The 26016-nt window shown below is 45.6% G+C and overlaps 1 protein-coding gene across 1 annotated transcript in view; it reads right to left on the reverse strand.

Annotated features, from left to right (window-relative positions):
- LOC126336470 (protein singed wings 2) overlaps positions 1-26016 on the reverse strand; it is a 375279-nt gene that overhangs the window by 14433 nt on the left and 334830 nt on the right. Inside the window, exons 5-8 of the mRNA XM_050000213.1 lie at positions 25781-25923; positions 21791-21964; positions 9744-10016; positions 4889-4978 (exon numbers count right to left, since the gene is read on the reverse strand). Of these exons, the coding sequence (XP_049856170.1) occupies positions 4889-4978; positions 9744-10016; positions 21791-21964; positions 25781-25923 (680 nt within the window). The remainder of the gene's footprint in view (positions 1-4888; positions 4979-9743; positions 10017-21790; positions 21965-25780; positions 25924-26016) is intronic.

The raw sequence follows: 26016 nt of genomic DNA on the forward strand, positions 1-26016 counted from the left end.
AGCTGTGGGGTCTGTGTTTAGTGCCCTTACTGTTTTTTCCTAAGTTTGAAATCAAGTACTGTACATGCCATGAAAGCTCCCATTTTCTATAGAAGTTTAGGACTTTTCTTCTCCATTTGTGCTACCGACATAAGGACCATCCAACAAGCTACAAAAACAGAAACTTTATATACATTCAATAGAAGCACTCAGAAGTGGAGTACAAATATTCGTCTCTGAATAATGTCTAATGACGACTTCAAAGTACCATTCGTAATATACACATCGTGTGTCATCAAAGTACATAGGCTAAAAATTATATTAAACAACAAGTTCACACCAAGTCAGCATGCATATCATATTAATCCTCACCATCTTTTTACGAAACAGGTGACCAGAAGAGAGTTAATCAAATAAATAATAAATACATCCGTTCAATATGGGATGAAATTTTTTAAATATATAGAAGCTTCCCCATATTTCTCACTTCCTTTTCCACTCATTCACCACAAATACCCTTATTACCTAATGATCAGTTCTGTGAAATATTTCTGGAAGAAAAGTAGATTTATTACTGGAATATATGGCATTCCGTCTATGGAGGAGAGTGAGTGATGAGTCACACATATTTTTATTTTTTTATATTTTAAACACATTCACAGATCCGATCATAATCGGTTTCGGTCATTCGAGCACACTGATCATCGTCAAACTCTATACATCAGAGGCAGCTCCAACTCAGCTATTACAGTGGTTAATACATTGGACTCGCTTCCAGGAGGATGTTGCTTCAAATCTCCGTCCGGCCATCCAGATTTAGATCTTCCGTGGCTTCTCTAAATAACTCAAGGCTAATTCCAGGATCGTTCAGTAGGACACCGCTGATTTTCCTCCCCATGTGTATCCCAAAACGAGCACGAGCACCATCTCTAATGATCTCGTTGTTGACAGAACATTAAATCCGAAGCTTCCTACTTTCCTTCATATATGGCATTTGACGAACAAAGCATTGACGAAATGGGCTGTCATACTTAAAAAACTCTATATGAATCCGCCAACATGATTCAGCTGCCCTTACAAATGCCTTCAAATACCAAGTGCGAAACTGTCATTTTCTCACTCTCTATGCTTAAACGACTAGTGTTACAGCAAAAATGAACAGGCCTTTTTGTGGGAAACTTAGTGTAGCTACACTTTTTACAGGGATACGTTTTTGCCGGAGGCCACGGTTTTTGAGTTATCCAAGAGGTAACTTTTGTACATTTTTCTTGGACAGTTCGAAAATTAAAACGTTCTGTTCATTTTTTCTGTAGGAAAGCGAGCGAGAGAGTGTGAAAATCTTGTGTGTTATACCTGAAGGTGTTGTGGATTGCATAAAATCCAAAGTAGAGCAACTGAATCACCCTATACAATCTAAATATTTTTAACGAATGGCCTACACTGACTGCTTGATATATATATATCTTAGGTGATAAATAAATCGGAAATTCTGACTGCCTACTATCCAACCCCTTGGAGCTTGGGGAATAAAATAACAATAAAAGACCTGAACGCTCAGCCTGCCACAGAGTGTAGACGATAACGGAAGTTGCTGGCTAATCATAACTCCGCGTTGGCACAGTAACTAAACCCATATCTTCATTCACCGGAAACGTTTTTATCACGCCTCAAAGTCAAGATTAAAATTCCCGTGTACCTGTTCCCCATCCTGATTATGCGAACTACGTTCTCACTCTTGCGTATAGCGTACTAGACTAGAACTTCCTATGGAGCCTGACAAAAATTATGAAATAGCATTTCTCGTTATACTACGAGGAACTGACATCGCAGTATACAGCAAAATACGCACTTTCCAATGTTATAAGCAGCTCTCCTCTCATCTTTCTACGGATAAAGTAGTTACTGTCGGCATTCGAATAGTACATGACAAATGTTTACGTTAGCCTTTATGTCGTGAAGGCGGTATGCAATATCTGAAACACTTTCTCTAATCGTGCGATCTCTAATGATGACATAGGCCCCTTCTGAGTGATATGATGCACTTGTGGAGATAAGGAGGCTGTGATGCTTTCTGACATAATTTGAACAATAATCAGTAACGCTACGTTGTGAAACCCTTTGATTTATTACGTTTAAAGAGCAACAGACACAAACGGCAGATTTTAGGGAACTAAAATGTAAAAACTCAATGCAATAATTGGCGAAGAAAATTATTAAGTGTCTGATTAAAAGTAAACAAGATCTGCTCCAGGTGTCGAAACAGTATCGTATCATACGTTGTCACCCAAGAGAAAACGTAGCGATAATGTGACTTAATGCTGCGACTGGAATTTTGAAATGCAGGCACTCTAATTACAAACATGAAGACCTGAAATAATACGTGCGTATTTGCTATAGTAGCGCGAAACCTGTGTTGCATCATACACTCCTGGAAATTGAAATAAGAACACCGTGAATTCATTGTCCCAGGAAGGGGAAACTTTATTGACACAATTCCTGGGGTCAGATACATCACATGATCACACTGACAGAACCACAGGCACATAGACACAGGCAACAGAGCATGCACAATGTCGGCACTAGTACAGTGTATATCCACCTTTCGCAGCAATGCAGGCTGCTATTCTCCCATGGAGACGATCGTAGAGATGCTGGATGTAGTCCTGTGGAACGGCTTGCCATGCCATTTCCACCTGGCGCCTCAGTTGGACCAGCGTTCGTGCTGGACGTGCAGACCGCGTGAGACGACGCTTCATCCAGTCCCAAACATGCTCAATGGGGGACAGATCCGGAGATCTTGCTGGCCAGGGTAGTTGACTTACACCTTCTAGAGCACGTTGGGTGGCACGGGATACATGCGGACGTGCATTGTCCTGTTGGAACAGCAAGTTCCCTTGCCGGTCTGGGAATGGTAGAACGATGGGTTCGATGACGGTTTGGATGTACCGTGCACTATTCAGTGTCCCCTCGACGATCACCAGAGGTGTACGGCAGTGTAGGAGATCGCTCCCCACACCATGATGCCGGGTGTTGGCCCTGTGTGCCTCGGTCGTATGCAGTCCTGATTGTGGCGCTCACCTGCACGGCGCCAAACACGCATACGACCATCATTGGCAGCAAAGCAGAAGCGACTCTCATCGCTGAAGACGACACGTCTCCATTCGTCCCTCCATTCACGCCTGTCGCGACACCACTGGAGGCGGGCTGCACGATGTTGGGGCGTGAGCGGAAGACGGCCTAATGGTGTGCGGGACCGTAGCCCAGCTTCATGGAGACGGTTGCGAATGGTCCTCGCCGATACCCCAGGAGCAACAGTGTCCCTAATTTGCTGGGAAGTGGCGGTGCGGTCCCCTACGGCACTGCGTAGGATCCTACGGTCTTGGCGTGCATCCGTGCGTCGCTGCGGTCCGGTCCCAGGTCGACGGGCACGTGCACCTTCCGCCGACCACTGGCGACAACATCGATGTACTGTGGAGACCTCACGCCCCACGTGTTGAGCATTTCGGCGGTACGGTTCACGTCCACGCTGTCGCGGCATGCTACCAGTTTTAAAGACTGCGGTGGAGCTTCGTATGCCACGGCAAACTGGCTGACACTGACGGCGGCGGTGCACAAATGCTGCGCAGCTAGCGCCATTAGACGGCCAACACCGCGATTCCTGGTGTGTCCGCTGTGCCGTGCGTGTGATCATTGCTTGTACCGCCCTCTCGCAGTGTCCGGAGCAAGTATGGTGGGTCTGACACACCGGTGTCAATGTGTTCTTTTTTCCATTTCCAGGAGTGTATAAACTAAACATAAGGGCAACAAAACCGAACATCCACTTACGCCTCAACACAAGCTTCGGCTGCGAAGAGATTCGCTGTCTTTACAAGAGCTGACGGTTGTAGTAACTCCCTTTTCATTTAGAATTCCTATCACTGTCTACTGCAAGACTTTAGCTGACGTGATGAAGAAATAACAGCCTAAATATAGAAAACACATGCTCGCACGTGGATTGTTAAAATATCTATCTTAATTCTTAAACGTATGTACAACTCCTGGGATAGAAGGTGTGAAGCAAACACTGTACTCGCAAAGCCTATGCATCCACGGTTTCCTCGTGTTTGGTGTGTTAGGCGAAGAAAACCTTTGCACCACAAATAAAATATGAGACAGTGCACAGTCCGACTTATAAAATGTATAATGTCTAAATTTCTTCGTTTCATCACACACGATTTGTACAGTTTCTCTTGTCTGCCTGTTGTTATTGTTGTTTGATGATGTTTTTCTTGTTCACTGACAAGTCAAAAGCTTTGAAATGTTTCACTAATTTTATTTAATATATGTGACGTGTATGTGCTGATCTAACTGCTTATGCGATGAACTTTACAGTGCACCTTACACATCTTTATTTATTGATTACAAATAATTTTTTATATATTTTCTGAAAAATGCAAGAGGTTTACCAATAAAGTTTCACTATGATGACGTAGTTCTATGTCACAGATACGGACACAGTGTGCAGGGAAATCGTTCTGTTTAAATTGGACGAAATTAACAAACGGTAGCCGGCCACGGTAGTCTCGCGGTTCTAGGCGCGCAGTCCGGAAACGTGCAAATGCTACGGTCGCAGGTTCGAATCCTGTCTCAGGCATGGATGTGTGTGATGTCCTTAGGATAGTTAGGTTTAAGTAGTTCTAAGTTCTAGGGGACTAATGACCACAGCAGTTGAGTCCAATAGTGCTCAGAGCCATTTGAACCATTTTTTTGAACAAACATTTTTTTGTATATAAATGTGTCACACGTTTTCCAGATTGCAGTCACGCAGAGTTTAGAAAAGTAGAGAGCGCATTTAATTCGGAAACGTGGTCCGAAGAAATAGATGACAGTTGGGCTTTTAAATGGCGTGCTTAAGATAAGCGATGCTTACCTTGACATTGGCATTTTCATCACCATCGATGTTCTGGCATCGAATGTCATCCAGATCCGTGACCAGCTTCGAATACTTTAGCAGCAGCACCTGAGAAAAGAAGATCGGAACATTTAATGGGAATCACTTTATGGGGCAACTGGCTTACAAGAAATCGTCCCTTTCGTAAGTAAAGCAAAGCCATATGACAATGGTGAGTGGGAGACATTGAAGGGCGTATTCAGCAGCCTAATTTTATAGGTTTTCCTGCCCTTCACTTACATCATATACATCTACATGGATACTCTGTAAATCACATTTAAGTGTCTGGCAGAGGGTTCATCGAACCACTTTCACAATTCTCTCTTATTCCAATCTCGTATAGCGCCCGGGAAGAATGAACACCTGTATCTTTCCGTACGACCTCTGATTTCCCTTATTTTATCTTGGTGATCGTTTCTCCTATGTAGGTAGGTTTCAACAAAATATTTTCGCATTCGGAGGAGAAAGTCGGTAATTGGAATTTGGTGAGAAGATTCCGTCGCAACGAAAAACGCCTTTCTTTTAATGATGGTTCAAATGGCTCTGAGCACTATGGGACTTAACATCTGAGGTCATCAGTCCCCTAGAACTTAGAACTACTTAAACCTAACTAACCTAAGGACATCACACACATCCATGCCCGAGGCAGGATTCTAACCTGCGGCCGTAGCAGTCGCGCTGTTCCGGACTGAAGTGCCTAGAACCGCTCGCCCACAACGGCCGGCTTTTAATGATGTCCAGCCCAAATCCTGTATCATTTCTGTGACACTCTCTCCCATATTTCGCGATAATACAAAACGTGGTGCCTTTCTTTGAACTTTTTAGATGTACTCCGTCAGTGCTATCTGGTGAGGATCCCACACAGCGGAGCAGTATTCTAGAAGAGGACGGACTAGCGTAGTGTAGGCAGTCTCCTTAGTAGATCTGTTAAATTGTGTGTCTTGCCAATTAAACGCAGTCTTTGGTTACCCTTCCCCACAACGTTTTCTGTGTGTTCCTTCAAATTTAAGTTGTTCGTAATTGTAATACCTAGGTATTTAGTCGAATTTACGGCTTTTAGCTTAGACTGATTTATCGTGTAACCGAAGTTTGACGAGCTCCTTTTAGCACTCATGTGGATGACCTCACACTTTTCGTTATTTAGGGTCAACTGCCACTTTTAGCACCATTCTGATATCTTTTCTAAATCGTTTTGCAGTTTGTTTTGGTCTTTTGATGACTTCATTAGTCGAAAAAAGACAGCGTCATCTGCAAACAACCGAAGACGACTGAAAGCAGCCAGCAACACGTGACCTATAGAAGTGCTTATCCATCCAAGTACTGCTCACGTCCGATGTTGCTTAACTTCGGTGATCTCGCGAGAACCGACGTATGCAACGAGGCGGGGGTATTGGCTTCTCATAGATAATGGCTCCCAACATTTCTCTCTCTCTCTCTCTCTCTCTCTCTCTCTCTCTCTCTCTCTCTCTCTCTCTCTCTCTCTCTCCCTTTTTTTTTTTTTAAGAAAGGGCGACAGAGGTTATAATATTTGCGCCGAATATCAGCACCACCCTGTGTTCTTCCAGTATAGCTACGACGAGTAAATACAGAAAAAAAAATAACTTTTGTGAATAAATAGTTGCCACAATTTATGTTCCAACTCTCGTATTAGGAAACCTATTACTGGTAATAGGCCTACATTGCACTATTTCCGCGATATGCTGCACAGAACGTTGCACTACACGTACAGAAGAAAAATTGGATCTGGGAAGAACACCTGTTTCACACAATATTACATGTGAAGTGCATCTCCCATTAGGCTGAATGACGGGTTGAACTCTGTTATGGCACTTTCAATGGAGAGCCTGAATGTGTGTGAAAGACTAGCAGCACATAGTTCCTCAAGAGCGGAAACAGAAGGAGGTAGTAATGTCGAAAGCTGGGGTCTGCAGCGAATTCGACGTTGTAACTCATCCTAAAGGTGTTCCATTGGGTTCAGATGGGGACTCCCGGTGGGCCAGTGCTTTTCAGAAATGCTGTTGTCCACAAACCATTGCCTCACATATGCTGCTTTGTGAAAGGATGCTTCGTCATGCAGATGCAAACAAGCATTGTCTCCGAACTGTTTCCTCGTTGCACGCGGTACACAATGCTGTAACATATGTTCATATCCTTCCGCACTTAGCGTTTTATTAAGCACAATAACAGGACCACACCATAATCGCAACAACTCTGACATACCATAACAGCGCCACCCTTGAACTTCACTGTTGACACCACAGAGTATAGCGCGATTCGGAACTCCAGCTCATTCGTTTCCAGCCTTCTACTGTCCACTGGTTTCTCTCTTTACACGACTTGAAGCGTCGCTTACCATTGACTACAGAAATAAGTGGCCTTGTGGAAACTATTTTACTATTGTACTCCATTCTTTTTAACATCCTGCGAACAGTCATTCGCTAACAGGATTGCTGGCAGCACTTTGAAACGCGCGGCCGACACCTTCCGCTAATTTTAAGGTTGTTCTTTTTTTTTTTTTTTTTTTTTTTTTTTTTTTTTTTTTTTTTTTTTTTTTTATACAGTCACCCTCCTCACCTGCGTGTCAGTGCATGAGGTCTGTCTTGTTATGGTTTACCTGTGGCCCGTAATCGATCTGTTACCCAAGTGGCGTCCAGTGACTAATCCACGTTCAAAGTTTCTGAGCTCTCCTGAGCAACCCATTCTGCTGTTACTGTTTCCTTATTGACAACATGATACTCCCCACCTCCTTGTACAATGTCGGGCCCATCTATCGTGACACCTGCGACCCACTTCCGCATTATCTAGCGGTATCCCGATCGTTTTAACAAGTAGTGTATGAATAAAAATGGGTACAGGTTTCTCAGTAGGTTCCAACGTAACTCTAATCTGCTTGTAATAATTTAGGCTAATTTAGTACACCTGTGATTTCAACATCTGGCAAGAAACAATCTAGAATTAAATATCACTAGCGCTCCTACATACGAGGATGAAGGTGAATATCATGGTGCGAAATCTGGAACACCGGGGACGGTTTCTGTCAAACTTGGGACATATTTCATTTGCTATCTTACTGGTCTTAGCTCCCCTCTCCCCTTAAGCCCTAGCACTGGAATAGGAGAGTGTGCGAGGTGGAAGAGAATTTATATAAAAATAAGACTTACTTTGTATCGCCATGTTAAATTTCAATTAAACCTGCCACATACATGACTAACTCATTGGATAACATTACTGCAGCCTTAGGACATACGTTCATATGTATGGGACTGAGCATGAACACGGGGTGAAATGTTACATTCAGAAACTACCGATATCAATCTCAAATCGTTATTTTTCACTCGTTCCAGAGTGATTGCTGACAGTCCCAACGGTGTTTAAGCCCATGGCTAATCAGTGTTGGTGGAACGAATAGAACTGTGCAGAGCCTTATCAAAGAACTATATAACCAAAAATTTCCATTCTGCTACGTCGAAGTACGGAGAGAATAACTGGTCGGAAAACACCCGATAATCAACTAGTAAGCAGCAATTTCCCCGCAGTGCATACATACATTGAATGCTGAAGCAGATATATTTTTGGGTGGACACTGAAAAGCAAACAAATGTTCCGACTTACGAACGAACGAATTAAATACCAGAGGGAAGGTTTACAGTATTACTAAAAGCCATGTTTACTTCTCGTAGATGGTCAACAGAATGCGAATATGCCGCTTTTGAAACAGGAAAAAAGAAAGAGACTTAGGAAAAATAACGAGTTTTCTTCACCTGCCACAAAAGCGCTCCAAGACGGAAGCGGCAGCCTGGGTACGTGCCTAGGCTGCTACACCCTATTTACGGCACGCATTTTGAAGACTTTAGTCATGCGGGTGGCATCAAAGTGTTTACTGTTTCCGAGACAGGGAAAACTTCCCCAGGGAAGCGTCCTGGAACCTCTGCTGTTCCTGATCTATATAAATGACCTGGGTGACAATCTGAGCAGTTCCCTTAGGTTGTTCGCAGATGATGTTGTAATTTACCGTCTAGTAACGTCATCCGAAGACCAGTATCAGTTGCAAAGCGATTTAGAAAACATTGCTGTATGGTGTGGCAGGTGGCAGTTGACGCTAAATAACGAAAAGTGTGAGGTGATCCACATGAGTTCCAAAAGAAATCCGTTGGAATTCGATTACTCGATAAATAGTACAATTCTCAAGGCTGTCAATTCAACTAAGTACCTGGGTGTTAAAATTACGAAGAACTTCAGTTGGAAGGACCACATAGATAATTTTGTGGGGAAGACGAGCCAAAGGTTGCGTTTCATTGGCAGGACACATAGAAGATGCAACAAGTCCACTAAAGAGACAGCTTACACTACACTCGTTCGTCCTCTGTTAGAATATTGCTGCGCGGTGTGGGATCCTTACCAGATGGGATTGACGGAGGACATCGAAAGGGTGCAAAAAAGGACAGCTCGTTTTGTATTATCACGTAATAGTGGAGAGAGTGTGGCAGATATGATACGCGAGTTGGGATGGAAGTCATTAAAGCAAAGAAGTTTTTCGTCGCGGCGAGATCTATTTACGAAATTTCAGTCACCAACTTTCTCTTCTGAATGCGAAAATATTTTGTTGAGCCCAATCTACATAGGTTGGAATGATCATCAAAATAAAATAAGAGAAATCAGAGCTCGAATAGAAAGGTTTAGGTGTTTGTTTTTCCCGCGCGCTTTTCGGGAGTGGAATGGTAGGGAGATAGTATGATTGTGGTTCGATGAACCCTCTGCCAGGCACTTAAATGTGAATTGCAGAGTAATCATGTAGATGTAGATGTAGACCTGAGAGGGGCGCGTCGGAACGTACCTGGAAGGGAGGCGTGACGTGGCAGTCACAGAGCCAGGGGTTGTGGCCGAGCGCGAGGCGCAGTGCGTTGCCGTTGTGCTCGAGCGCGTCGTCGAAGGCGTAGGCGGGCAGCTGCGAGAGGCGGTTGCCGCGCACGCTGAACGCGCGGAACGTGGACAGCCAGCGGGAGCCCTCCAGCTCGTCCAGCGAGGACACCTCGTTGTCGTCCAGCTGCACGTCCAGCACGCGCGGGTAGTGGCCCAGGCCGCGCGACAGCCGCGACACGTCGCGGATCTGCGGGCAGCCAGCACGCGCGCTCTCACACGCTCCAGTCCATCTACCGGCACTACACTCATGCTCATAAACTAAGGATAATTGCAGAATGTGGTGCCACACAACGTGGCACTACACAAAACTGGCGCTAATAACACACACGACGCCGATCTGTAAGAGCACGGTATTGGTGATAAGTTGAGAAAACCGTCCCGAGACACATGTGCTACAAAACGCCACTGTCTACTACGAATGTACTCCCACATCAATATGGGATATGATCATCTTTCACACGTACAAACGCTGCACAGCAGGTTGGTATACTCTGGATCAGGTGGTCGGGCAGCTACATCTACATCTGCATCTACATCCATACTCCGCAAGCCACGTGACGGTGTGTGGCGGAGCGTACGTCGAGTACCTCTATCGGTTCTCCCTTCTATTCCACTCTCGTACTGTTCGTGGAAAGAGGGATTGACGGTATGCCTCTGTGTGGGCTCTAATCTCTCTGATTTTATCCTCATGGTCTCTTCGCGCGATATAAGTAGGAGGGAGCAATATACTGCTTGATTCCTCGGTGAAGGTGTGTTCCCGAAACTTCAACAAAAGCCCGTACCGAGCTACTGAGCGTCTCTTCTGCAGTCTTCCACTGGAGTTTATCTATCATCTCCGTAACGCTTTCGCGATTACTAAATGATCCTGTAACGAAGTGCGCTGCTCTCCGGGGATCTTCTCTATCTCTTCTATCAACCCTATCTGGTACGGATCCCACAACACTGAGCAGTATTCAAGCAGTGGGCGAACAAGCGTACTGCAACCTACTTCCTTTGTTTTCGTATTGCATTTCCTTAGGATTCTTCCAATGAATCTCAGTCTGGCATCCGCTTTACCGACGATCAACTTTATATGATCATTCCATTTTAAATCAATCCTAATGCGTACTCCCAGATAATTTATTGAATTAACTGCTTCCAGTTGCTGACCTGCTATATTGTGGTTAAATGATAAGGGATCTTTCTTTATATGTATTGGCAGCACATTACAATTGTCTACATTGAGATTCAATCTCCATTCCCTGCACCATGCGTCAATTCGCTGCAGATCCTCCTGCATTTCAGTACAATTTTCCATTGTTACAACCTCTCGATACACCACAGCATCATCCGCAAAAAGCCTCAGTGAACTTCCGATGTCATCCACAAGGTCATTTATGTATATTGTGAATAGCAACAATCCTACGACACTCCCTCCGGCACACATGAAATCACTCTTACTTCGGAAGACTTCTCTCTCCATTGAGAACGACATGCTGCGTTCTGTTATCTAGGAACTCTTTAATCCAATCACACAATTGGTCTGATAGTCCATCTGCTCTTACTTTGTTCATTAAACGACTGTGGGGAACTGTATCGAACGCCTTGCGGAAGTCAAGAAACACGAATCTACCTGGGAACCCGTGTCTATGGCCCTCTGAGTCTCGTGGACGATTAGCGCGAGCTGGGTTTCACACGATCGTCTTTTTCGAAACTCATACTGGTTCCTACAGAGTAGATTCTAGTGTCCAGAAAAGTCATTATACTCGAACATAATACGTGTTCCAAAATTCTACAACTGATAGACGTTAGAGATAGAGGTCTATAGTTCTGCACATCTGTTCGACGCCCCTTCTTGTAAACAGGGATGACCTGTGCCGTTTTCCAATTCTTTGGAACGCTACGCTCTTCTAGAGACTTACCCTGTTGGTGTATAGCCTCCCATTCTTGCACCAGTGCCTGAGCTACCGAAGTGTCCTAGGGGTTTGAAGACGTGCAGCGATACGTCGACCGAGAGCAGCTCAGACGTGCTCGATGGGATTTAAGTCTGGGGAACAGGCAAGCCACTCAATTCGCTTGATATCTTCTGTTTCAAGGTACTCCTCCACAATGACAGCTCGGTGGGGCCGTTCGTTATCATCCATCAAGAGGAAAGTGGGACCCACTGCACCCCTGAAAAGGCGGACATACTGGTGCAAAATGACGTCCCGATACACCTGACCTGTTACAGTTCCTCTGTCAAACGCATTCAGGGGCGTACGTACACCAATCACAATCCCACTCCACACCATCAAACCACGACCTCCATACAGGTCCCTTTCAAGAACATTAAGCCGTTGGTATCTGTTCCTGGTTCACGCCACTCGGCGAGTATCACTTTTCAGACTATAACTGGACTCGTCTGTGAACATAACCTGCGACCACTGTTCCAATGACCATGTACTGTGTTCTTGACACCAGGCTTTACGGGCTCTCCTGTGAGCAGGGATCAGTGGAATGCACCTTCCAGGTCTCCAGACGAATAAACCATGTCTGTTCAGTCGTCTGTACACTGTGTGTCTGGAGACAACTTTTCCAGTGGGTGCAGTAAGGTCCGGATCAAGGCTACCTGCAGTACTCCGTGGCCGTCTGCGGGTACTGATGGTGAGATATCAATCTTCTTGTGGTGTTCTACACTGTGTAGCGCCTCGACACGTCTCCTGTCTGCTAGAATCGTTCCCATAACCTTGAGATCACACATTGTGGCACACGAAGGGTCCGTGCTACGACCTGCTGTGTTTCACCAGACTCCAGTCGCCCTAGTATTCTACCCCTCATAACGTCATCACTGTGTGTTCTTTGAGCCATTTTCAACACGCAGTCACTATTAGTACGTCGGAAAATGTCTGCACACTTACTCGCTGCACTGCAATCTTGACATAAACCGACAAACCTCTGCATATGTGGACGGCTGCCAGCGCCACCGTGCATCGACCACAGTCAAATGCATCGCATGGCCATACACAGCAAACCGCACACCAGACCGTTGTTTCCTCATGTATCAGCATTATCCTAAATTTATGAGCATGCACTTCCAGCAGAAATGGTCAATGTTCAGAGAGACATAGGAATACTTATTTGAAGGCGAAGAAATTTATATGGATATAATCTATATTCCGGATCGTTTCCGAGATGCAACACATGTAATGTACATTTGTTTTTGGTCTCGAGATGCACTCGTACGTGTTTTACCCACCCAATTTCTTTGACGGCTTATTCTAGCCCAGCCCACCTCGTTGCGTTCAGCCTCTTTTCTCGGGATGCCTTTCTGCCACTAAAATAGCCTGTTGAAAGCACAGTTGTCAGTGGTGTGTTGTGAGTGAAGTACACTACTGGCCTTTAAAATTGCTACACCACGAAGGTGATATGCTACAGACGCGAAATTGAACTAACAGGAAGAAGGTGCTATGATATGCAAATGATTAGCTTTTCAGAGCATTCATACAAGGTTGGCGCCGGTGGCGACACCTACAACGTGCTGACGTGAGGAAAGTTTCCGACCGATTTCTCATACACAGACAGCAGGCGATCAGCGTTGCCTGGTGAAACGTTGTTGTGATGCATCGTGTAAGGAAGAGAAATGCGTACCATCACGTTTACGACTTTGATAAAGGTCAGACTGCAGCCTATCGCAATTGCGGTTTATCGTATCGCGACACTGCTGCTCGCGTTGGTCGACATCAAATGACCGTTAGCAGAGTATGGAACCGGCGGGTTCAGGAGGGTAGTACAGAACGCCGTGCTGGATCCCAACGGCTTTGTATCACTTGCAGTCGAGATGACAGGCATCTTATCTGCATGGATGTGACGGATGGTGCAGCCATGTCTCGATCCCTGAGTCAACAGATGGGGACGTTAGCAAGACAACAACCATCTGCACGAACAGTTCGACGACGTTTGCAGCAGCATGAACTATCAGCTAGGAGACCGTGGCTGCGGTTACCCTTGACACTGCATCACAGACAAGAGCGCCTGCGACGGTGTACTCAACGACGAACCTGGGTGCATGAATGGCAAAACGTCATGTTTTCGGATGAATCCAGATTCTGTTTACAGCATCATGATGGTAGCATCCGTGTTTGGTGACACCGCGGTGAACGCACATTGGAAGAGTGTATTCGTCCTCGCCATACTGGTGTATCACCAGGCGTGATGGTATGGGGTGCCATTGGTTACACGTCTCGGTCACCTCTTGTTCGCATTGACGGCACTTTTAACAGTGGACGTTACATTTCAGATGTGTTACGACCTGTGGCTCTACCCTTCATTCGATCCCTGCGAAACCCTACATTTCAGCAGCATAGTGCACGACCCCATGTTGCAGGTCCTGTAAGGGCCTTTCTGGATACAGAAAATTTTCGACTGCTGCCCTGGCCAGTACATTCTCCAGATCTGTCACCGACTGCTCAATGGTAGCCGAGTAACTGGCTCGTCACAATACGCCAGTCACTACGCTCGATGAACTGTGGTACCGTGTTGAACCTGGATGGGCAGCTGTACCTGTACACACCGCCCAAGCTCTGGTTTACTCAATGCCCAGGCATATCAAGGCCGTTATTAACGGCCGGAGGTGGCTGTTCTGGGTACTGATTTCTCAGTATCTATGCACCCAAATTGCGTGAAAATGTAACAACATGTCAGTTCTTGTATAATATATTTGTCCACTGAATACTCGTTTATCATCTGAATTTCTTCTTGGTGTAGCAATTTTAATGGCCAGTAGTGTAGATCGACGGACTGAGCACATTGGCTAACTGTGGTTGTGCACGCAATGAGTAAAATGCCACACGTCTCCAATAATGAAGACCATGCAGATGTGGTATATGTTTACGGAACCTGCGATGGTACTGTTGCTTTCGGAAAATACAGTCTGTTGTTGTAACCGCAGAAAAGCCAAGTCTAAATGCAGTTGTTCTCAGACGATACACCAGAAATCATACGGGGAGATAGAGTTAACAGGGGACGCCAGGCGTGTCAGAGGGGTCACAAAAGATAACGACGCAGCCAGATAGCCGAGGCGGCGGTCCAAGCGGCCAGGCAGCTGCGCGTGATAAGCAAGGAAGCAGACTCAGCTATTAAGATAAAAAGGGCGCTCTGGGCAGATCCCTTAATAAGCAATAACTGACAGTATCAACAGTCTTGGCTAGAGGGAGAAGTCTGGGAGCGGAGAGAGAAAGAAAGAGGGCCCTAGGTGGGGACCGCACTACGTCATGAGGAGCCAATGAAGGGCTCAGGACGCAGTGCGTGACCATATAGGGAGAGGCCCCTCTACCCCTCCACCCAGCTTCTGAAGAAAAGTACTGAAGTTAATACTAAAACAATCCCTAATAAGGAAAAGTTGCACTCGACGCTACGTCATGCCAAGCGCTGGCGGGGTCGAAGGGGAAGAGCTAACAAAACTCGGAGGCACGCCGCTCCGGGGATCTCTCTCTCTCGGGTTTAGGCAGCGACGGTAGTCAGCGTGAGTAGCAGCCGACTTGGGCTGAGGGCGGGCTGCAGGCAGACAGTTGGAGATAGTCGCCGATGAGCGTTTAGGCAGCGACCGCGGGACTCTGACGTAGGGTGCTAGTGTGGGCAGCAAAGTGCTGGAAAGTTCTATCAGGCAGCCAGAACGGTGGAAGTCAGTCACCGTCTCTGTAATGGGCTTGGCTATTCTGTAGGTACAATCACTACGCACTTAGGGTGATCTGTATTCTTTATGAATAAATTAGAACTTTTATAACGTCCATACGAGTTTACTTCTACCAACATCCTAGCCTTGTACCTTCACACGAGGGAATTTAACATCTTAGCCAGATCAAAAGTCTCCCTCTCAATTAGGTCAACCGGCTAATTCCCGTTTACGAACCGTGTCGCTCAATCCCTCGCAAAACCCACGCTTGGGACGCGACACTGTGCTTCCCGGCATGTCGAATTCCTGATCGTATAGTGTTTTTTGCCAGAGTTTTCAGAACATGGCATCAGACACGTGCTCTTCCAAGTTCCAGTTTGTCTTATGAACGTGTAGTTCGACAACTGACTGTTGACGTGGAGCAGCGTAGTCCTATTAGCAGTACACGAGCACTTCCTGCTTGTATCAAGGTCCCGCGAACACACATGTGGGTAACATTATATTCGGTAAACTGGAACCCGTTTCACATATAGCGGGTCCGCATTCTTCATAACAGCGACAATGCCACTCGACTCGACGATTGCCATTGACCCAGTGACAATATTCACGTACTTCCATTAACACTATTCACTGATGTAGCTATGTGTTACATTGCAGTGAGTGGAATCAAAAACACAGGTAATAATCATCGATGGTTACAGGCGAGTCCACACACTTTAGTAGAAACCAATTTCCAAGTTCGTTTTTCGACCAGTGTTTGGCGTGGCGTGACTGCTAATGTGTTGAAACGTGCTCTCATTTTAAATGGACGAATCACGGGAAAGAATTATTTGGATTTTTTTAGAAAATTCCGTTGTTGACCATCTTGAGGCAGTTTCTTTGGGCACGCGGACTTGAATGTATTTTCAGCATGATGGGACCCATTCAGTTTTTACCAGAATCCTGAGGGAACATGTAAAACGCATTTATCCTAATCGTTGGATTGGTCGTTTCAGTACAGTGAACTAGCCACCAAGATCGCCCGATCTCACGCCATTAGATTTTTGCTCACGGGATTGGATAAAGTCTGAGATATACAAAGGAAAGCCGGATGCGTGAGATGAACTGTTTGGTTGCGACATGGACGCTGCTGCCCTCTTCAGGGTACGTGCAGAGGCACTGAGACAAGTGTCACAAATCCGCTGAAGTTGACAGCGGGATATACAAACATTTATTATGAATTGTACAATAGCTGTAATGTGACGTGTACGTTAATGCTTAGGGGTGAAAGCGTCAAAAATGTGTAATTTTTCAATTGATACTTTTTAAAATTCATGTTGTAATGTTTACTAACTGTTGTACGTATGTAAACTTGACAATGTGTTGCATAAAGGAATGGCTATACGGTAGGCTTTTGCCCCGAATACTCGTGCATCGAATCGGAAGCTTGTATCCATGGGCAGAGTTTCCCTTCAGCGAGACACTGATGCCGCACGGAAATTCTCTTGGGGCCTCTTGTTTACGACTGTAAAAGCGGGTCACGTGGAGCATCCAACGTTTCACCGCGAATAAATATTTTTGCACTTAACCTTAGAGTTAACCATTTCTAACGCTCCAACCGATTCAACAAACGACAACTCAAATGATAGCACTGCTCTATAGCTACCATCCCTGAAAGCTCCATATGCCTATTTATTTTATTGCTTGCTTCAATGCGTTGCATATCTTTTTCATTATGCAAATGTTTGTCAGAATATCATATCCCTCAAAATAACATAGCAACTGTATGCAGCATTAATACCACATGTCATACTTGAGTATTTATTTAATATGTTACTCTTTTTGCCAATAACTTTATTTAAAGATGATTACAATTGATATTATGAAACATATGTAATTTAAGAAGTGGTCAGTCGTATGTGTTGGCCGAGACTACTACTGAAAAATGGCGAGAGACACTTCTATCAAGGAGTCATAAATAATTGTTTAAACGTCCGGAACCGCGGGACTGCTACGGTCGCTGGTTCGAATCCTGCCTCGGGCATGGATGTGTGTGAAGTCCTTAGGTTAGTTAGGTTTAAGTAGTTGTAAGTTCTAGGGGACTGATGACCACAGAAGTTAAGTCCCATAATGCTCAGAGCCATCTGAGCCATTTTTTAATTGTTTAAGCAATATGTAACAACGTTTTGTTACTATTTAACGCTTATTTATCTATCGAATGGTCTGAGTGTAACCGAATGTTTATAACAATTCTTTACTTAAATAATGTTGTAATATATTGGTTCATTGTGGAAAGTAGTGGAGCTGAGTCAAAAAAAATATTTGTAGTACATGAGAAAGATGTGTGGTGGGGACAGCCTTCAACCAATGGAGAAAGAGGCACTGACGGAAAACTGATGGAGTAAAGAGAAGACATGTACTTCTGAGTGGTGCAATCAAGGGAGAATTTCTGAACACGTTTAAGTTTGATGTGGTAGAAGGAACACCTGCCTGTGGGACGTGCAAAAATCGATCATGTAGGTGATCGATTCTTGGGCAGTGAATGGCAGCTACAATAGTTTAACTTTTGAAGAGTCTCCAACTTTCGCTAGGTCTTGATATGTTCCGTTGCTGAACTTTAATTTACCATTTCTATTTCGGAACTGAGAATAGACAGAGTTGTTATTCGTTATTTTTATTGTTTTAATCTGTAAATCGTCATGTTGAACTCTGAAGCTGGCGAATATTTCCTGTAATGTGATCATGAAATGGACTTCATTTCTGCGACGCTTGAGTGACTATTTGGCTTGGGCATTCTGCTACCATTCTCCTAACGCTCTCAAAGCCGCTCTATTACATTTCATAAGGTAATGTTTCTGTCTACGCTGTCACTCGTTATTGTAGGATCACATTTCATTTATCTCAAATGTATCTACTTTCTTGAATAAACATTATTCGACAGAATCCTCGACTCCGTTTACGTCAATTACTGGTGACAGAATAGGACCATTTTTAACTACTCATTTATCTGCTGTTAATATTTCTGTTTATTTTATTAACTCGCAATTCTAACCAATTCATAGGCTATTTGACTCCAGGGCCATAGTTACAGGTTGTTATCTGCAGGGAGTTACCTTCTGGGCAGGAAAGCAGAAATATGCGGAACGACAATAAGACATTTTCGAATTACTCTTTTTAAAGAGAGCCGTGCATTGGCCAATTATCTAAAGTCCGGGTACCAGTAGGTAAAATTACAATTGGTTTGCTAATTTCGTATCTGCTTCGCTTATACGAGGTGCGCCACTAAAGTAATGAGACTGATGTGAAAATTGTTGCTTACATTTTTAGTCAAGTTTAGTGTTGTTTCCTTCAAAGTAGTTCACTTCTGATTGCACACACTTCTGCCATTGGTGGTAACATTTCTGGAACTCATCTTCTGTAATATCCTCCAAGACCCTCGTCACAGCTTTTTGGACATCTTGTGCTGTTTGAAAATGTTGTCCCTTGACTGCCGTTTTGACTCTTAGAAATAGAAAAAAGTCACACAGACCGATATCTGTTGAATAAGGAGGCTGTGGTAGTACTGAAATTTGTTTTGAGATTAAAAATTGCTGTACTTCAGAGTTCAAATGGCTCTGAGCATTATGGGACTTAACATCTGTGGTCATCAGTCCCCTAGAACTTAGAACTACTTAAACCTAACTAACCTAAGGACATCACACACATCCATGCCCGAGGCAGGATTCGAACCTGCGACCGTAGCAGTCGCGCGGTTCCGGACTGAGCGCCTAGAACCGCTAGACCACCGCGGCCGGCGATTGCTGTACTGACAGAGCAGCATGGGATGGCGCATTATCGTGATGCAGAATCCAATTATCAGCAATGTTGGCACGGTCGTGAAGAACTCTTTTACGAAGTCTTTCTAAAGTTTCTTTGAAGTAATATTGGTTAACTGTTTGTCCAGGAGGCAACCAATCTTTATGATTCCCTTGGAATCAAAGAAGCACACAAGCATGCATTTCACTTTTGACTTTGACATGAGAGCTTTTTTTGGTCTAGGTGATCCCCTTGAGCACCATTGCTAACTTCAGCGTTTTGTCTCTGGATCATACTGAAAATACTAACTTTCATCACCACTGATAATATGGGTCAAAAATTCTCGCTATTGTGGTGTGAGATTTTTGGGGACCATTTCTGTACAAATCTTTCTTATGCCAAGATCTTCATTTCTTATTAAAAAAACCGTTTCTCGATTGATGTTTTCTTCTGCAAACATTTTCACGGACAAACTTCGATCAGATAGTACGAGTTCACGCACCCTGGTCAAGTTGACATCTGTCAGTGAGGTTGATGGTAGTCCACTGCGTTGTTCATCTTCAGCATTCGTTCTGCCTTCACTGAAGATTTTATGGCAACGAAAAACTTGAGCTCTTGACATAACCTCCTCTCCAAAAGCCTTCTGAAGCTTAACGTAAGTTGTCTACGCGTTATCATCCAATTTAACGCGAAAGAAACTGGCAAATCGTTGCGCAATATTATGCGGTTCCATTTCCATGACGATAGCCACAACCACGTGTTAACGTATTACAGCACAGCTCACGACTGAGCAGTTGCATCGATGTGCTGCTTGGACTAGAAACAGTTTATAGACCAAGGTGAAAGCCTGCAGGGTTGCAACATCTTGAAAAGAAAATCAGTCTCATCACTTTATTGTCACACCTCGTATACATTCCTTATCAGATAATGTCAGAAGCGCAATCAGGTGACATTCTGTCTGTCGATGAACACTGTATTTTGGCCCACCAGTATACGTTGCCGAGTCAGTAACTAGCATCTCTTTGTCTTATTGACAAGTTGAGCGAATATAACCCTATTATGAGAAATAAAATAACAATAGGAGGCTGCAAAGAAACATCCTGTGCCGGTAGAAGTGATACCAAGTAGAAGTTGTAATGACGTTATACACTACAGGCCATTAAAATTGCTACAGCAAGAAGAAATGCATATGATAAACGGGTATTCATTGGACAAATATATTATACTAGAACTCCATTTTCGCGTAACTTGGGTGCATAGATCCTGAGAAATAAGTACCCAGAACAACCACCTCTGGCCGTAATAAAGGCCTGGATATGCCTGGGCATTGAGTCCACCAGAGCTTGGATGGCGTGTACAGGTACAGCTGCCCATGCAGTTTCCAACACGATACCACAGTTCATCAAGAGTAGTGACTGGCGTATTGTGACGAGCCAATTGCTCGGCCACCATTGACCAGACGTTTTCCTATGGTGAGAGATCTGGAGAATGTGCTGGCCAGTATCCAGAAAGGCCCGTACAGGACCTGTAATATGCGGGCGTGCATTATGCTGCTGAAATGTAGGGTTTCGCAGGGATCGATGGAGGATAGATCCACGGGTCGTAACACATCTGAAATGTAGCGTGCACTGTACAAAGTGCTGTCTATGCGAACAAGAGGTGACCGAGACGTGTAACGAATGGCACCCCATACCATCACGCCGGGTGACACGCCAGTATAGCGATGACGAATACACGCTTCCAATGTGCGTTCACATCGATGTCACCAAATACGGATGCGACCATCATGATGCTGTAAACAGCACCGGTATTCGTCCGAAAAACTGACGTTTTGCCATTCGTGCACCCAGGTTCGTCGTTGAGTGCACCATCACAGGCGCTCCTGTCTGTGATGCAGCGTCAAGGGTAACCGCAGCTATGGTCTCCGAGCTGAAGTCCATGCTGCTGAAAACGTCGTCGAACCATTCGTTCAGATGGTTGTTGTCTTGCAAACGTCCCCATCTGTTGACTCGGGGATCGAGATGTGGTTGCACGATACGTTACAGCCATGGGGATAAGATGCCTGTCATCTCGGCTGCTAGTGATACGAGGCCGTTGGGATCCAGCACGGCGTTCCGTATTACCCTCCTGACCCCATCGATTCCATATTCTGCTAACAGTCATTGGATGTCAAGCAACGCGAGCAGCAATGTCGCGATACGATAAACCGCAATCGGGATAGGCTACAATCCGACCTTTATCAATGTCGGAAGCGTGATGGTACGCATTTCTCCCCCTAACACGAGGCATCACAACAACGTTTCACCAGGCAACGCCGGTCAACTTTCCTCATATCAGCACGTTGTAGATGTCGCCATCGGCGCCAACCTTGTGTGAATGCTCTGGGAAGCTAATCATTTGTATATCACAGCACCTTGTTCCTGTCGGTTAAATTTCGCATCTGTAGCACGTCATCATCTTGGTGTAGCAATTTTAATGGCCAGTAGTGTACTATGAAGTGTTTTGAAAGTGTGAGCGTGCGGCCTGGGTTTCGGATAGCAGAGGGCGCTCGGGCTGACCTTGTTGCCGGTGAGGATAAGCGTGGTGGTGTTCTCCGGGATGTCCTCCGGCAGCTGCGTGAGTCCGCGGCCGCTGCAGTCCACAGTGATGATGGGCAGCAGGAAGCCCTCCTTGGTGGGCGCCACGTACCCCATCCAGCACGTGCAGTTGCCGGGGCACTTCTCCTGCATCGCCTGCAACGCCGCCCAACACATTATCACTCAAACCTTCACTCTCGTAGCAGTACACCAAGACAGACACTATCTTCAGGAGCACTGCGTGAGACTTCAATTGCAGATTAAATTAAAAATTGACTTTGATGTCATAGACATTGCCTGATGAGGCGAGAAACGAGAGAGGTACCTTCGAATTTACTAAATACCTAGTATCATTCTGATAAGCAGACCAAGTCAGACAGCGGGCGGGAGAGTCAGTGAGCGACGACTTGAGAATGGTTAGAAGTTTCTGAAAACCACAGTTGGCCAAGCGATAATTTTTTTTTGGCGACCAGTTCATGTTTGGTATCTTTCCTTGCTGAAGTTTCGTTAGCGTCCCACCCGAGCTTACTTAAGAGGCCGGCACAACCTTCACGTTTGTGGTGTTCAGCTGCGCTAAGGTGACCAAGCCCTCTCAGAGGTTCACACCCCGTAGGCCCCGTATTATCCTACTGAAGACCTTTTAAAACTTTTTGTAAGAAGTTAGTTTTAATAAAAGCTGTGACAAATGTACCTGTGAAAGGTTTTCTAAAATGTCTATTATAAAAGATGTCTTACGAGCTGCAAATCCTTGTCGCCTTGGCAAATGGCCAGAGAATCTCAGAAACGTGGTTCTCACGCCCGCATCACAGAACTTTCTCGTGTTTTGCCCTACGCTATCGACAGAATCCGTGAGGTGAGAATAAAAAGAAGAAATGGCAGTATATCGTATAGAAAGAAGCTAGCATTAGTCTACTACACACTGCCGTACACAAAAAGCTGACGAGATAGCGCGTATCATCTTCTTTTATTTCATATGCGTATATGAATTGATAATTATATAGGTTTTAGTCTGTAGTCGCTATCTTTTTCAATTTTGGCTACTGGCTACCGGCTCCTGTACATAATACCATCCTCATGCCATCCCCTAGCACGCAATCGTCACGATCGCTTCCCAAGTCGTTGTCTCTACAGACTATATCGTATATTAACAATTCTGTTTGCGTGGCCATCCTCCACAACGAGAACAGAAATACTTGTTTTGTAATACGTTGTTAAAAGCAGTGTCCGAAGAAATAGTTATATCGAGTGGAAAAAGAACAATAGTACACCACATAAAAGAAGGAGAAACATGGTGAACAGTGTGAAAAACGTCAGAACTCTAAGTTGTGTTTATATGTCCGTAATAAAGTGGTAGTGTGACCTCCAAACCATATGATAGGAAATTCAGATCAGCAAACTATCCCCCTGATAATGCCTTAGAACAAGAAAAAGGCGAAACACGTGTGGGAAAAATTAATGAAGTGGCAGCAGGAAAAGGCGGTTTATTTACAAAACAAGAAACAAGTATATTATTCATAAAGTGTATTGAAACTCCCTGGCAGATTAAAACGGTGTGCCGCAAGTTTCATATCACCGCACACTCCACTGCAGAGTGAAAAATCTCATTATGGAAACATCCGTTAGGCTGTGGCTAAGCCATGTCTTCACAGTATCCTTTCTTCAAAAAAATGGTTCAAATGGCTCAGAGCACTATGGGACTTAACATCTATGGTCATCAGTCCCCTAGAACTTAGAACTACTTAAACCTAACTAACCTAAGAACATCAAACACATCCATGCCCGAGGCAGGATTCGAACCTGCGACCGTAGCGATCACGCGGTTCCGGACTGAGCGCCATAACCGCGAGACCACCGCGGCCGGCAATATCCTATCTTCCAGGACTGCTAGTTCTGCAAGGTTCGCAGAAGAGCTTCTCTGAAGTTTGGAACATAGGAGACGAGGTACTGGCAGAATTGAAGCTGGGAGGACGGGTCATAAGTTGTACTTGGGTAGATGGTAGAGCACTTGCCCGAGAAAGGCAAAGGCGCCGAGTTTGAGTCTCAGTTCGGCACACAGTTTTAATCTGCCAGGAAGTTTCATATCAGCGCACACTCCGCTGCAGAGTGAAAATCTCATTATACACTCCTGGAAATGGAAAAAGAACACATTGACACCGGTGTGTCAGACCCACCATACTTGCTCCGGACACTGCGAGAGGGCTGTACAAGCAATGATCACACGCACGGCACAGCGGACACACCAGGAACCGCGGTGTTGGCCGTCGAATGGCGCTAGCTGCGCAGCATTTCTGCACCGCCGCCGTCAGTGGCAGCCAGTTTGCCGTGGCATACGGAGCTCCATCGCAGTCTTTAACACTGGTAGCATGCCGTGATCCGTATGTGCAGTTGACGGACTTTGAGCGAGGGCGTAGAGTGGGCATGCGGGAGGCTGGGTGGACGTACCGCCGAATTGCTCAACACGTGGGGCGTGAGGTCTCCACAGTACACCGATGTTGTCGCCAGTGGTCGGCGGAAGGTGCACGTGCCCGTCGACCTGGGACCGGACCGCAGCGACGTACGGATGCACGCCAAGACCGTAGGATCCTACGCAGTGCCGTAGGGGACCGCACCGCCACTTCCCAGCAGATTAGGGACACTGTTGCTCCTGGGGTATTGGCGAGGACCATTCGCAACCGTCTCCATGAAGCTGGACTACGGTCCCGTACACCCTTGGGCCGTCTTCCGCTCACGCCCCAACATCGTGCAGCCCGCCTCCAGTGGTGTCGCGACAGGCGTGAATGGAGGGACGAATGGAGACGTGTTGTCTTCAGCGATGAGAGTCGCTTCTGCCTTGGTGCCAATGATGGTCGTTTGCGTGTTTGGCGCCGTGCAGGTGAGCGCCACAATCAGGACTGCATACGACCGAGGCACACAGGGCCAACACCCGGCATCATGGTGTGGGGAGACATCTCCTACACTGGCCGTACACCTCTGGTGATCGTCGAGGGGACACTGAATAGTGCACGGTACATCCAAACCGTCATCGAACCCATCGTTCTACCATTCCTAGACCGGCAAGGGAACTTGCTGTTCCAACAGGACAATGCACGTCCGCATGTATCCCGTGCCACCCAACGTGCTCTAGAAGGTGTAAGACAACTACCCTGGCCAGCAAGATCTCCGGATCTGTCCCACATTGAGCATGTTTGGGACTGGATGAAGCGTCGTCTCACGCGGCCTGCACGTCCAGCACGAACGCTGGTCCAACTGAGGCGCCAGGTGGAAATGGCATGGCATGCCGTTCCACAGGACTACATCCAGCATCTCTACGATCGTCTCCATGGGAGAATAGCAGCCTGCATTGCTGCGAAAGGTGGATATACACTGTACTAGTGCCGACATTGTGCATGCTCTGTTGCCTGTCTCTATGTGCCTGTGGTTCTGTCAGTGTGATCATGTGATATATCTGACCCCAGGAATGTGTCAATAAAGTTTCCCCTTCCTGGGACAATGAATTCACGGTGTTCTTATTTCAATTTCCAGGAGTGTATAAAGTGTATTGGTAGGTGTCCCAGCCAACAGTATGTCGAGAATACGGCATATATAATTCTATTCTTTGCGTAAAACTACTTCTCGGTCGTTCTCTTTCTTGTCACAGAGATTATGAGGACGTATGCTATACGCAAACAAAAGCGATCAAGCAAGAATATTACAATAATTGGTGTTATTAGGAGCTATATTACAATTTCTTTCCCTTTGCCCACGAATGTATGGTTGCTTTTGGTAATGCTTCATTTGTGAGAGAAAAAAAAAATGATGTAGCACCTTGATTCAGATTGCACGCTGGGTAGGAGAGCCGTACCTCTGCTCGATGAAACCAACGCATGGTAATGCACTACGTAGGTCATCTTACCTTCAATGCTCTTCCAGTCAGTTATAAGTAATATCAAAGCTAATGTGAAAAACGGACGGAACTTCTCCGGCCGTCGTTACCTTGATGAAGTACATGACTCGCACGACTGGCCGCTCCGTGAAGTTGGCGTCTCCGCAGCGCATGGCGTCGCGGTCCTTGACGATCGCTCCGTCGTCGCCCAGCAACCACGTCAGGTCGGCCGTCGCGCAGTCCCACCTGTTACCTGACACAGAGAGAGAGAGAGTCGTACACAACAACCACCGTGGTGCAGATGACGAGCAGCAAATAAGGCTAAATAATTTACATCGCAACGAGC

The sequence above is a fragment of the Schistocerca gregaria genome, chromosome 1 (genome assembly GCF_023897955.1).
Source record: "Schistocerca gregaria isolate iqSchGreg1 chromosome 1, iqSchGreg1.2, whole genome shotgun sequence".
Taxonomy (NCBI): Eukaryota; Metazoa; Arthropoda; class Insecta; order Orthoptera; family Acrididae; genus Schistocerca; species Schistocerca gregaria.